This window comes from Episyrphus balteatus, chromosome 1, assembly GCF_945859705.1.
Source record: "Episyrphus balteatus chromosome 1, idEpiBalt1.1, whole genome shotgun sequence".
NCBI classification, from domain to species: Eukaryota; Metazoa; Arthropoda; class Insecta; order Diptera; family Syrphidae; genus Episyrphus; species Episyrphus balteatus.
This window is the reverse complement of record NC_079134.1, coordinates 165,582,714-165,597,638: the sequence shown is the minus strand read 5'-3', so window position 1 is coordinate 165,597,638 and position 14,925 is coordinate 165,582,714. Positions and strand designations below refer to the sequence as shown.

The 14,925-nt window shown below is 31.5% G+C and overlaps 2 protein-coding genes across 4 annotated transcripts in view; one reads left to right on the top strand and one right to left on the bottom strand.

Moving 5' to 3' along the window:
- LOC129921109 (ras-specific guanine nucleotide-releasing factor RalGPS1) overlaps nucleotides 1–7,756 on the top strand; it is a 53,725-nt gene extending 45,969 nt beyond the window's left edge. Inside the window, exons 2-8 of one of the 3 annotated variants that reach the window (XM_056002789.1) lie at nucleotides 620–781; nucleotides 852–1,192; nucleotides 2,789–3,110; nucleotides 3,170–3,621; nucleotides 3,678–3,878; nucleotides 4,413–4,520; nucleotides 6,695–7,756. In XM_056002789.1, the coding sequence (XP_055858764.1) occupies nucleotides 722–781; nucleotides 852–1,192; nucleotides 2,789–3,110; nucleotides 3,170–3,621; nucleotides 3,678–3,878; nucleotides 4,413–4,520; nucleotides 6,695–7,310 (2,100 nt within the window). In that variant the 5' untranslated portion in view covers nucleotides 620–721 and the 3' untranslated portion in view covers nucleotides 7,311–7,756. Of the gene's footprint in view, nucleotides 1–619; nucleotides 782–848; nucleotides 1,193–2,788; nucleotides 3,111–3,169; nucleotides 3,622–3,677; nucleotides 3,879–4,412; nucleotides 4,521–6,694 lie in introns of all 3 variants that reach the window. The other 2 variants (XM_056002788.1, XM_056002790.1) reach the window with 2 other exon arrangements.
- Nucleotides 1–14,925, bottom strand: part of LOC129921111 (pre-mRNA splicing regulator USH1G) — a 522,815-nt gene that overhangs the window by 328,003 nt on the left and 179,887 nt on the right. The gene's annotated exons all lie outside the window — the stretch shown is intronic.

Below are 14,925 nucleotides of genomic sequence, written 5' to 3'. Positions count from 1 at the left end.
GGAGAAAGAAGATAAACCTAATTTATCTTACGGTAATTGCTACACACTCCAACCAATCTACCTAAACCACACACTGAATGTTCCGAACAAGAGTCGAGTCCAAATGAATTTATCAACCTACTCAATTCATCAGAGGAGCTAGCCAGCCTCAGCAAGCAGCACAAAGTTCCTTGTTTTTAGTGTCGAAGAGTCAAGAAGAGAAAATTACCCTCAAGATTGACGATGATTCCACATTCACATCAACTGCCTCCTCTTTTCTACTATCTGCCAGTAGTTTTTGTTGTACAATGTTTTTTTTTTATACGAGTGTGATGTTCATAGGCCAAGGTTGACTTTTAATCACATTCGCAGGCACTTAATTAACTCCATTACATGGCGATGTGGGTCGAGATTAAATTCTAATGGAGTATACTGCCTTTGAGAAAATTTTCAATTCTTTTAGTTAATGCAGGCGAATGTAGAAACTAGAAAGATTGTGATTTAGGTGAGAAATAATAGAAATTTTGACCTAAGGATACATGTAGCATAGAAATGGGTTTCCTCTTTAACATTTTTAATGCATTTTTGAGACTTTTTAATGAAAAATTCCTAATTTCGATGTTTTGTTTTATATTTTCAGACCCAAGACCATAATTTTTTCTAACCCAGTAAACAATCCTGCAGCAAACTGTTGTCCTTATATTCAAATCTACACCTAAATTCTGGAAATGCATTGAATGCCATGATGCGCTACTCGGAAATCTCACGAGATCTATCCTCGGATAGTCTTAAATTTGTCGAGGTAAGTTTTGTTAATTCGTTTTTGATAAAACAAAACAATAAATGTATTTTATTTTCCCATTTTTTAGCAGCCACATGGAGAAGAATACATTTACAAGAATTTACGTGATGAATCCCCACCGAGCGATATCTCAACTCACAGTGGTCCATTGTTGAGTAAATCATGCCATCATCAAAATCAAATTGGTGGCAGTTATATTGCCAATAATCGTTTGTCATATGGTTCATCGACAACACCACGACCTAGAAAAGACAAAAGCCTACCGCCACCAAGTTCTAAAGATAGAGAATTTGAACGTATTCCTTCGAAGACCATTAATTCAAAGGGTTCGAGGAGGAAAAGTTCAATTGGATCGGCATGTTTGAATGCAATGTCAACTTCTCCTAGCTCAGGGTGCTATTATTGTTATGGGTAAGTGCAAATGTTAATATGCTTTTACTCTTCCTACTTTTCAAATTCAAATTGGTATCTTCCTTAGTCCTAATCACAAATGAGTAATTTTCTAACATCGAGTTAAAATATTACGGTCTATGGATTTCTGACCCGTTATCCTATCCATCATTGACAAACATACAATTTTTAAGAAGTTTCTACAAGCTTCTTTGTGATAACCTGTGATAAAGGTTTTGTCCTTCCAAGTAATTAAACTATAATGAAGGATGCATTTTACATTGGAGCGAAACTGTCTTTCAGTTTTCAAGCTCAATGAGTTGATTGGAAGGTTTTCTAAAGCTAACCAAGTATCTCATGAAAGTTGGCCTGAGATATTCGGCTAGTGTTCCCTGGCTAAGTTCTAAAGCTCCGTTTGTTTGTGGATGGTTTGGAGTTGTCTATCTTTTTCAAAAGCTTGCATACCTTCTTAAAGAGGTTATTAACAAATTTGGTACTTGGATAAGTCAATACAGCATCAATCGGTCCAAAACGACACTTTTTACGTTGAGTCACAACTAAAAAAATCACGATTTTTCAGGAGACGTAAAATAAGAAAATCAGAAAACTAAATTTACCCAAAAACTGATGAATTTGATAACTACGGTTGAAGTTTCAGCGTTTGTAAGAGTCATATCTTCAGTGAACTTTGTTAAATCGTCCCGTCTTCGACTTTACTTGTAATTGGAAGTGGTCCAAAAATGTCTAAGCTACACTCTCGAAGGGACTTGTACTAGTTGTCGTGATTTTCAATGGAATTCGTAGATTTTACCTTAATTTGTTTCTTTGGCAAGATTCGCATTTTCGAAAATTCTTTTGTATCGACTTTAGTTGGGACATAAAAGCAGATAAGGGCAGCGTCATATTTTTAAATTTTACTGATTTGATTACTTACGGGAAATTTGAGAACTACATCTCATTGTACTTAACAATCGTCCAGTTGTTTACCAATATCGACGAATATTACTCCAAGCCAAGTCAACTTTCGATTTGTGAAAAGATGGAAAAAGTAATTCTGCAATCCCTACCTGACGCTCTTACTTTATATTTCTTTCTTTTTTCCTCTCATTGAATACCCCTTTCAAGATTTATCATTTAATCGATTGATGTTACCACTTATCGATACCCCATTTGATTAAATTACATATCGTGAGCACAAATACAAAACCACGAATCTGCAAAATTGTAGTTTTGAACCAAGAGTTTTGGAAACCCATGCAAACTTATGGAAATTGATTGTTTAGGCTCCTAGGCAACAGATGGAGGATTGAGTTCGACGAAGTGAATAGAGAGACCGATAACAAGAAAAGACGTATTAAAGTGAAAATGTCCAAAAATATTCGTGGTTTTGGCTTTATGCCGACAATATCTGGAGGAACTGAGTAACGTATCTGAAATTCTTTTCATTAATCGACTTATTTTAAATTCTTTTAACTGCGTATTCCATTATCTTCCAATCTAAGATATTCTCATTTTTTCCATCTCCCAGTCTACTATTTCAAATTCAACCTACATTCTACTCATTTTGCTGAATTGACTGAATGAACCAAAATTGATTTAATGTTTTTTTTTTTTTAGATCAACGCCACCTGGTAAGACCCAAAGTCTTCCTCTCAACTCATCAATTAAAAATTACGATTCCGTTATATTGAGCGCTCTCCGCGTCTCAGCCGAAGAATTGGCCAACCAAATCACACTCTTGGACTTCCCCGTATTCGCTGGCATACAACCAGACGAATTGACAAGCTGTGCATGGACAAAAAAGGACAAACACATTGTTACACCGAATATTGTTGCATTTACAAAGCGATTCAATCACACTAGCTTCTGGACTGTCCAGGAGATTTTAAGCGGTGATCTGCCTAAACAGAGAGCCGAAATTTTAACACATTTTATTAAGGTAAGTTAGCAAGCAAATATGTATACTTATCTCAACTAATAAATTTATTTCTCTTTAAGGTTGCCAAAAAGCTTTATGAACTCAATAACTTACACTCGCTATTCGCCATCATTTCGGCCATGCAAAGTGCCAGCATTTATCGCCTCAAAAAGACTTGGTCATGTCTCTCCAAAAAAGACAAACAAACATTCGATCGATTGGCTGATGTATTCAGTGAACAAAAGAACTGGGCGAATTTGCGCGAATATTTGGAGAGCCTCCGTTTGCCGTGTATCCCATATTTGGGACTCTTCCTAACCGACTTGATTTACATCGATCTGGCACACCCACATTCGGGTGGTCTGGAGCCAGAACAACGACGCAATAAGATGAATAATATCTTAAGAGTGATATCAAATTACCAACAATCGGATTACACAAATCTTGTGCCAATTGAATCCTCACGAAAGTACCTGCAATCGATTAGGTACATTGAAGAGTTGCAAAATATTTTTGAAGAGGATCAATATAAGTGAGTTTTTCTTCATTATTTGTTAAGACCTCTTGTAAATTTGTGATTTCTTTTAGAAAATCTCTCAACTTGGAGCCATCCTCTTCGGGGCCAAGTTCATCATCATGCAGCTCGAAAGAGTCATTCAATGTGGATGCAGCAGCACCAGCTCTTGCCTGTTTAAATCTCTCACCCGCCAAAACAATGGGATCCGTACGCATAGCGAACGGAGCTAAATTCATTCCAGGCCATAGGAAATGCCGAAGTTTAGGCTCAAAGTAAGTTAATTCAAAAGTAAACCAAAATTACTTTCTCTTCTAACACAAAACCAACAAAAAATAAGAAAAGTCAATTCAATTCAAAAAAATATATCAAAATTCTTTGTTTATTTCCATTCTCAACCTCAAAACACTCGCATCTTTGTCTGTCTCTCTTGCCTGACATCATATAATTATATAAAAATGCAACGATTCACCAAAAACACATTCAAATTTTATGATTTTGGTTTTCTTCTTTTATTTGTTTTGCCCTATTCACTACCACCACCCACAATGCTCGATTGTTAATTTCATTTTTATTTTTATTTTGTTTGTATACACTTTTTCACTTGGCCCTTTTCATTCCACATTCACGCCACCCACCAACCCCCCCCCACATACAAAACATCCACACATTACAATTTGGTTTTTTATGTTTTGTTTGGTATTTTAATTTTTTTGTTTACTATTCCAAACCTCTCCCTTTTAAAAATACAACAAAAAATAAAAAAAATAAAAACACCGAATTGATTGCATATAAAAAACAAAAAAAAGATTTCGCAGCACAAGTTTGCCGCGAAATTTTTATCAAAAGTGCAACTGCCCCATTATGATGATTGCGCCCGGGATTGGTACGATCTCAAATAAGCGATGCAAATGCCGGTGAGTGTGTACAAATATTAAGAATGTTACAAAAAAAAAAGAAAACAAGAAATTATTTTTTAACCCTTTTGAATTATTAAATTTTTTGTTTTTTTTTCCTTCTGATTATGATGTACCTACTTTGGATGGGTCCAATTTTTGTAAATAAATTAATTTTTTCCTCTCACCAAAACCCATAATGTGAAACCTTTAGTGGATGTTTAGATAAATTAGATGTGTGTAGATAAATTTATTTATTAAAAATTGGGATAGGGTTGAGTTTCATGCATGTTGGGAAAGGTATTTATAAAAGGGAAATATTTTTATTAAAAAAAAAAAAAAAAAAAAAAAATTCTTTTTCAGTTACCCAAGTTTTGTTTACCAATTTGAAAGTATTTTTGAGGTCTGAACCCATTATTACTTGCGATATAGGTACTCTAGTGCAAGTTTAGGAATCGTTAAAAAAAATCTTGAGAACTTGAGATAACAATCAGAAATGACATTACGATGATAGAGAATGCGAAAAAGAGGGTCCCGCAATTATGTCTGTCCGTATCTTTCTTGATGAACAGCCTAAGCTACTGGAAAGATTATTTTCAAACTTTTAAGTTATGAGTTTTATAAGATTCCGTAGAGGGACAATTGAAATGTTATTTTTCGGACCAAAAATGGAAAAAATTGTTTTTTTTTTTTTCAAAAACGGCTCTAATGATTTTGATTTTAAAAAAATACATGTACTGTGGTATAATAAGGTGCTACTTGCCATAGAATTGTTTTCTAGACTTCTGACTTTTGTAAACCACTGAACCGATGTCAACAAAATTTTGTTTGGGAAAATGTTTTAGTAACCTTAATTAAAAAATTAAGAAAAAGTCAATATTGGATTTTTAAAAATTTAAAAATTTTTAAATAATTTCTGCAAAATGGTATACCAAATTTTTTTTTCAAAAATTTTCGAAAATTTTTATACAAAAAATAAATTCTTTAAAAAGCGGTTCTAACAATTTCCAGAAAAAAAAATCGAAAAATTCTTTGTTATATAAGAAATTAAATGACAAATTTCATTTGGCGATTAAAACAATTTACATACAAAGTGTTTTTCGTAATTTCAAAGTCAACTTTTTTTTACTTTACTTATAAGATTAATGATAAAATAATAAAACTAATACAATTATAAAACTCTCGATTGAAAAGAACTAATAGCATCTTTCAAATCTTTTCGTTCCTAAACATATACAGATATATATTTTAACACTGTTTTTCTCTTGTTGACTTTATTTTTTTTTTTCATTACAAATATGTACTTTGGTCTTAAATAGATGAAATGATGATTGCCAACTTTTCACGATGGGAGAGTAATAGAACGCACTGATTTTTCTCAAGATTGTACATTATTCTTGCCAAAAATTTGATAATACTAAATACATGATTGGGTCACACGAAATTATGGGCAGGTGACCCATGATTTCATGTGACCCGTGAGTGTTACTAGTTTGCAAGATGGGAGGGGACCTAAGTTTTTCGACCTTGTTCCAACCGCTTAGGTGAGATGCAGTTTTTCATGACACTGATATGACAGTCAGCTGCTCGCCTGAGGCAGTCAACGTCTATAAGTTAAATTTAAACCTAAAAACCTATCGCCACAGCGCGAGTTATTTTTCAAAATCTTTATCCCAATTAATTATTAATTAATAAGTCTAAAATTTGAAGCTAGCGATTTAATTAGAAAGTACATAATGCAAATTTTCGAATTGTTAAAATATTTGTATAATTTTTCTTGCTTTTTATTTATTGCTCCAATCTAAATACACACTTAAAAATAATATAATATTCAAAAGGAGCCTCTTCTGTCGTCTGGCCTGACAATTAATATCGCCCACTGATAACTTAAACTCTCTAATTTACATATGCTGTCATTAAAACAACAACAAATCGTCTAATCAATTTTTTATTTTTACCTTAAAAGCTATTGCTAAACTTAATTCATTGGGCTTCTTTGGACCATCATGAAAAAAAAAACAAAACTAACATTAAAAGCTTTTGCTAGGAAAACAAATTATAATAAGCCTTTACAATACTTGTGCAATTTTCTTTCATTTCATTTTCATATAATTTTTAAGCACAATCTTAATTTTTCAAATAAAAATTCTGTAATTTTTTTATATATAATTTAACACCTCATATCTTTATTTCAGTATCTTCGGCAAAATCTCCAATGGTCATATTGATGGTACTACAAATCACCTTACACCCGATCCAAATGCAGATCACAGTGTACTAAGTCAACCACGACATCTACTCGATGATTCTGTGCTTGAAGATGGTAGTTTTGCTGTTGCTTCGGCTGCCGAAACAACATCAACTGAAAGCTCCGAAGGAGTCTGTCATCGTGATCCGGCTGATGTGAGTGAGCTATGTTCCGAATCACTAAGCTTCCAAGGTTGTGTTCGAAGGAAGACTGTTCTCAAAGAGGGTCGTAAGCCAGCTGTGGCGTCATGGCAACGTTATTGGCTACAAATCTGGGCCAGTTCGCTTGTTTACTTTCCACCAAAATCATTCAAAGGATGCGAACGATCTGATTTCAAAAGAGAGCCATGTAAAGTTTGTCCTTTAGATGGATGGTGTGCACAGGTGCTGGATAATCCCAAACATAAAAATTCATTTGAATTATTCAATCCAGCACATGGAACAGTCTACAGATTCCGTACGGATAGTCCACAAGCAACACATCAATGGACTAATTCGATATGTAAAGCAGCGCAACGCAATGCTGACAAACCTCTTCCAACAAATCTCATGTCATTTGAGTAAAAATGATAACAAACAATAGATGGCACGAGTGTCGTTCTCTAAAAAATGCTCTCTATCACTCTCTCTCACACACACATACACACGAACACTATATTTTTCGCATGATCATTGAATTAAAAATAAAAAAAAGAAAAAAAAAATATAAAAAATGAAGACTGACAAAATCAAACTCATTCACTTACATACATAAATAAACACTCCAAAAATACTACTACAACAACAACCACCACTAACAAAACACCTTATAACCACTCAATGCCGCTCTTAATTCACATCTTTATTCTTTGGCTAGAAGGATACTAAACGAAAAAATAGAACAACTAAAACTCGACAGTTTTCAACTCTTCCCAAGGGAAACCCTAAAATCCTAGTTTATAGACTAATACAAAAATAAAAAAAAATACATATTATAGAAATACAAATACATATATATATATTTAGCGCCCCACTATTATATACAAAAAAAAAAAAATCATATTAAACAAAAAATATTGTTCAAGGAACTGAATTCGCTTTTATTTTTTCAATTTTTCTACTCGCTTTATAATAAATTAAATAAAATCTCTAGTTGCAATAATTTTTTATTTTAAATATGTATTTATAAATTAATCAATTCACTGTAATTTCATTCTGGATGATATAAAATTAATAAAAAATAAAAAAATAATATTCAATTTGTATGTTAGAGTATATTATTATTATCAATGATATTGATCATTTTTAAATGATTCCTTTTAGTGTGTCTTGGCTTAATTTAGTTCTATGAAAAAAAGAAGAAAAAAAAATAAAAATTTTATATAAAAAATTTATATTAAATGTTGTTGCCATTGTCTATGCCTTGACTTCTAAGAAACAAAAGATAAAAAAATACAAAAGGATATTGAAAAAGGAATCCTTTTGGGATTCAATCATTATACTCTAGAAGAAAACTAAAAAAAAGATATTTTAAAGCAGAGTTATATTATGTATGTATATAAAAACAGAAAAAATACAGAAATCTATTATATGAAAGAAGTATTCAGTGGAAACTTAAAAAAAATCTAACAAAAAAAAAAGTTCTATTTGTATTGCTTTTAATATATTTCCTTATTTCCGCTGCTTGTTTCTTTTGTTTTATTATTATTTTTTTGTAATAAATTCTATTTTAGTGTAAGAAACGTATATGGAAAATCTTTTTGCAGAGAATATTAGTATATGTATGTTTAACAAAAAATAAAAAAAAGAATATTAAGTAATATGGAATGATGAAAGCTAAAAATAAATTTGTGTTTCATTTAAAATGTTCAAGGAAGTTGGATAGTTCTTTGAACATATTTTTATTTTAAGGACGGAATTCGGAGTCGTTACTCAAGTTGAGATTTTTCTAACTCAAGCCTTCGCTCAAGTGATGTCATCATACATTGCAAAAAAGGCGGTTTCTTGAGTAAAATAAAATCTTGAGATGAGAAAATTTTTTCCTCAATCAAGCTGACAATGAAATTTCACTGGTTTGAGTAAACTGTCATAAGAAAAAATGTCTCCTAACACGTTCATTTGAGAAAAATTTTGGCTTGACTGAGGTCTATGAATAAGGATTTACTTGTGGGAATGTTTAAGATATTTCTCATCTTGAGTGACGACTATGAATTCCGCCTAAATCATGTGCCCTTTCTACATGTTTGCATAACATTCGATTTACTCGTAGCTTACAGGTGTACCTCAAACATATTATTTTGCTCTCAAAATGTACAATTCAATCCAATTAGCATATTATCGCATATTTTGAATGTTATATTTACTGTTTAATTTAGTTTAACATTTTTACGAGGATCGATTTTAAGAAAATTGAACATTTCATCCTCCTTTAGAATTTGACTCCGGATGCCAAACTCTTTGTTTGTTAAATGACTGGTAACTCTTTGACCAATGGTTCAATTAAGCCGTTCTTAGTGTGGTTATTACATTATTTAAATTCACAACTCCAAGTTCACTCTGGTGTATGAGTATTTTTTTTTCTTGTCGATTAAATTTAAAGTGTTTTTTTTTATACACTCCTGTTCAGAATAAAAGCACAGCTCTGTACTTTTGAAAACTACTTTATATTAGGGGTATTCACGTAAACGCGGAAAACCCGTAGAAACTGTAGAATTTTCTATCGGTAGAAATGAGCTGTCAAAATTTGTATGGGAAAAATATTCCGCAAATCATAGAATTTTATCTCACAAATTTGAAGCAGAAACCGTAGAAAAAAAATCAGATAAACTTTGGGTGTGTTCAATCACATATCGGATAGGCTATCTGGGATCCCCGTATCTGGAATATCATTTTGAACGCGATTTATGTCTTATTATTCAGATAACCACAAATAAAATATGTTAATATTGAAAAGAGAATATTGTTTTATTTGAGCAAATTACATTTTTTTTTTATTGTTGCATAGTATTTGCAAAATTAGCTTGACTTATTTTTTTTAATTAAACAAGTTCAATTTGACGTTTAACAAACAGCTGTTTGTTTCCCTTGTTTACGAAATTATTTTCTGCTGGAGTGTTCATTTAAACCTTTTGCGGAATTTTCTATTTTTCTGCAAAGTAGAAAATTATGTCGTTACGTGAATACCCTTATTATTTAAAATCGATTTCTTCTGTGCATTTTTGTATGTTTCCTTATTTTGTACCTAGCCGAAAAAATACTAAACAGCAAAATGTATTATAAACAAAAAAACATAAACAACATCTACCAATTCATGCTGATATCAATATATATGTAATTTTTTTTTAATAAAAAAGAAAAAAACGAATTGATACTTCTTTTCAAAAACTAAGTTTATGTCAAAAAACTGTTAATGTCATTTACCGACAATAAGGGGGTCCTTAGGAACATGAACAACTTGGAATTAGCAATAGGGGAAAAGTGAAATGTAATTTTTTCGGTGGAGTCTTGGTGTAAATTCAAAAACGCATCACTGCAGAGATGATTTGCTATCATTCCTGTAGCACGTTCATAAACGCAAATAAAATTAGCAAATATTAAACAAAAAAGCATTAAGAATTTTCTTGATAAGTTGTTGATGCCGACGCGATTTGGAGTAAAAATGGCGGAAAAGGACAATGAAAAGTATTAAATCAAATTCTAAATTGTTTATAAATAAATGAATTTGATGAAATTTAGGGAATATTTTACCAGCGCACAAATTAAACTACTGATAGAAACCGGATTAAAATATAAAGGTGGATTTATTGCGCAGAATGTCGAAATCAGTATTTTTGGGGAAAGTTTTGGAGGAGATAAAATGTGTGGCTCCAGATTTTAATTACAAAGAAGATTTTTTATTAGTATCACATCCATCATTAAGCAAAAATTGTTTTTAAAGGTAAAACTTTTTGTCAATCAGCATCGCAAAAAAGCAGTGATGCCTAATCAATACCAAAAAATTTAACGTTTGTGAATTTACCTTTGTTTATGTGGAATCCACCACAAAGCTGATTAATTGAGTCAAAATGGAAAAGTTTATCTATTTAGTAGGTGTGTCGAACTGGAACTTATGTTCCACGAAACGTGGTTCGGTGATTAACAACTTTGGTCAAAAAAAACTAATCAAAAATGTTGGATGCTATAGCAAATATCCTTTAATAAGTGGGAACGAAATTTATGCGTACCTATAAGTTTCTTTCATTTCCCCACATTATCATAAATTGATTTAAAGCATCTTAGCACTTTGTGGAATGCGTTTGATTTTCATTTAACGAAAGGTGAGTACAAATAGAGTTAACAATCGGCCATCACGAATTCCATCCGTAACGGAAATTTTCCAAAATGCATAAAATGTCGCAAAAATACCCGAATTTTTAAAGTTGACTTTAACAACGACAAAATTATAGTAATACTTACTTTATTATATTCGAGGAAAGAATGTGAAACAAGTTGCATTGACTAAGTTCACTCTGGCGTATGAGTAATTTTGTTGTTATTTAAAAAATTCTAGCTCCAAATTTACGTGGTGACGTAATAAATGAATCACTTGGTATTTTCAAGAATGAAAATCTAGATCTGTATATGTGCAGTTGATGTCGATGTAAGTGTTTAAAAATTTAAATACAAAAAAAAAAAAAAAACAATTTGTGATAAAAACACTTACCTATTCAAACAACTACTTAACTCTGCTATCTTAAAAACGCACAATAAACGATCTTATATTATACGTGCCTCCATTAACCTACCGTTACATAAGTTTATAAAAAGTTAAATTGAATACAAAAGTTCAAAATCCCATTAAATCAGATTATATACTTTCTTCAATTTAAAAAACGTATTCATCTACCTAGACCTACACCTGCCAAAATGTATTGATTTCCTTATATAAACAAAAATCCAATCAAAGTCACACATTTTCCATAAAAGTGGTATCGTAAAAAAAGGTAAAAAACTAAAGAAATGAAAATAAAAAAAAAAAAATAAATAAAATCACATTTAAACAACAAGCAAAAAACTATTAAATTTAATCTCACGTACTTTGTGACGTGAATAAAATTGGCACGTTTGTTTTTATTTTTAGGTGCAGTCATTTAAAGTCGAAGACCGACCATTCAAAGAATTAGACATTTGGTCAGGCTTTCAATCCAAGTCTAACATTAAAATTGACAAAGCATGCAGAATAGTAAATACCTTTCTTGGAGTTGTAAACCGTCTAGGCAGGGAGGGTATTTCTACCACCCACAATGCGTACCGTACATCCGAATTTGGCAGCTGTATAAAATCATATCAAAATACGCGTGCAAATGGATAAGTAATTTATTTGAATTCCGTTACTCAATAAGCAAACAACTCTCTCGCGGAAAAGGAAACAGGAAGTGGACATTTTTAAAATTTACTTTATTTTTTTTTTTAAATCATTTTTTACCATGAAACTCAGTGTAAGCCTTTTGGATAAAGATTTTTTCTTGTTATCCCAGTGGATTTTATATGTATTTTTGTTTTTTGTTTTGGGGCAGATTGCAACGATTGCTGTGATTGCCTTGACAACGATATGTGGGCCGTCACAGGTGAAAGGATTACCGGGAAAAGTCACAACGAAGTAAGTAAAGTGTTTGTGTGTAAATTGCTTAATGAAGTGAATGGCAGACAAAGGGTTAAAATGTGTACAATAAAAAAAAAGAAAGAAATTATAAATGCTCTTTGTGATGGACAAGTTCAGTAAAAGCTTTTCATCATCAAAGAGTGGCAGTGAGAGGATGAAGTTAAATTAATGCAAAATAAAATTGGCTTTCATTTTGTTAAGTGAAGTTTACATAAAAGTATACATTTATGATGTCGGATATGAACACTTGTTTAAGTATTTTTATTTTGTGGACTTAAAATCCAGTGCATTACTAGGCAACCGTTACTGCGTGAATTTTACTGATTGAATATTTTTTTAATTTTTTGTTTTTAAATCAAAAGTAATAGCTTATGATGTTTCGAGTTATTTAATACCTTAACAAATATGCTAAAAAACAGCGAATTTTATAGAAATTGAATGTTTATTCTTAGTAGACTACTAATATTAAAAAATGCCAAAAGAATGCACCTTCATTACCGAAATTGCAAATGGATGCAGCGGCGACGGGCTGGCGTTCGACCCACTTTATGTAAAATGCAAAATATCTTTTTAAATGTTTAACGATTTAGCTCAGTCAAATAAGGATTCAACTTTTTTTCTTTGGAATAAAACATCGTTGTGACTTTGAACTGGTTCAATTTCTCACCAGCAAGGGCAGCTGTGCTATTGTATGGGATACCCTTAGTGTTTAGACAAGTCCTAACAATTGCATCACTCACTCGTATCGTATGCGCAATTTTTTACAAATTAAAATTTATTTATTGATAAATAAGACAAAAAATGATTAGGATAATTGCTAAAATGGGTACTTGGAATTAATCTCAAATATTTCTTTAAATTGAAGAAAATTTTCAGCTTATTTACATATATATTTTTAACTTATTCCTGAGCTTAGAGTTTAATAACTTGCTGATTTTCTAAAATGCGAAAGCATTCAATAGAACCAGAGAACCATCAGTTCAGGGTTATTGAGAGACAAGAAGATGGGAATATAGTTCACCAAAGAAGTAGATATGTAGTAAAAAATAAGAGGTAGGAATTTGCAGAAGGTATGGTAAAGGATTGGAATATTAAGCCCCAGGGACACAACACTAAGCTCGCCGGTGTGACGCCGATCTTAACCTCGAAACCTACTTCGCATGGAGCGTAGACATTAAACATAATGCCAGGTTAGATAATAAAAATTAGGGTTTATCCTGAGTAAAAAGATTTCTTGGTAATGTTTACCTTTTCAATATCGTACATTTTGGTTGTTCGATGTCTGCAGCACACCTTTATTGAAACGGACCTCAAATGACGAGGTCCTTCATGTTGATAAGCATTAGGGACAACCCTTTGTTGCATTTTCATTTGATATGAATTGATTGCTGAATTCAAAAGATTAAGTTTACTCAAAAAGTTATTTTCAATGAAATTCTATTTCATGTTTAACCCAAAATATATATTTTTCCGTAAATATGTTTTTTTTTTTTAGTCCTAATCAGAAGCCACAAGTTGGAATTTGCTTCAAAAAACCATTGGTAAAATCATAAACATATATTTCCAATATATTTAAAAAAAAAACTGTTTTAGAAAAAAATTCATTTAAGTCGATATGAGTAAAATATGGCTTTTTGATATTGCATATGAGTATGGTTTTTCAAAAAAAAAAAAAAAAATATATACATAAATTTGATATGATTCGGCGTCAAAAGTACCCAAAAACTGCGTTTTTGACCTGTTAATATTGAAGTTGTTTAAAACCTTTAAGTGCCAGTGCAATTTTGACTTCAAAATCAGCACACAAACTTTATTTTGCAGACCAGTGTAATTAAACATCTTAAAATTTATTTTAACTAAATTAGCTTTTGGCTCAAGAAGGGTTAAGTATGGTCTAGAAATCCACTATTTACAGTGAAAAATATCTGTTTCGGCAACTTGAAGAATCAATTGCTTATGTCTTCATCAAATGTCAACAACTTGATAAAAAAGCTTGATAGAAATTAATTACCAAAAAAAAAAATCACCTAAACCAAGGGGGGTTTTGTGATGAAGAAAATTTAAAATTGTTTCCACAAAGTAAGATCGGTTTTAAACTTCCTATCAATAATAATGAACTCAGACCTTCTAAAAATAGACTTTGATGCAACTGGCCAATAGAAATCATTTAGATCTTCTATACTATTTGCACTGTAAAGTGTAAATGGTATCGGGTAGTTGGTTGAGACTTGAGAGGTTTCGCTTTTTTCGCTTATGAGTTCAACTCCCACGAAAAGTTTATTTTTTACCTGATGGCTTTCGCAAAGGAAGCGTGAATAAGTAAACGAAATGAAGCTATATTCGGACATTTTTTTTTTATTTAAAAACTTGTTTTTATCAAATTAGATTTGTTCACTATTCTTTCAGTTTTGCTTGTAGCTTGCATGCTACTAGACCTTCAAAATTAAAAACTAACTTTTCTTATGCAAAGGTTGCAATTTGTTCTTCGAATACTTCTCTTCTGTTATTGAATTGAAACTCTTTAGTTATTGAATTTCAACTCTGGTTTCACAAGTCATA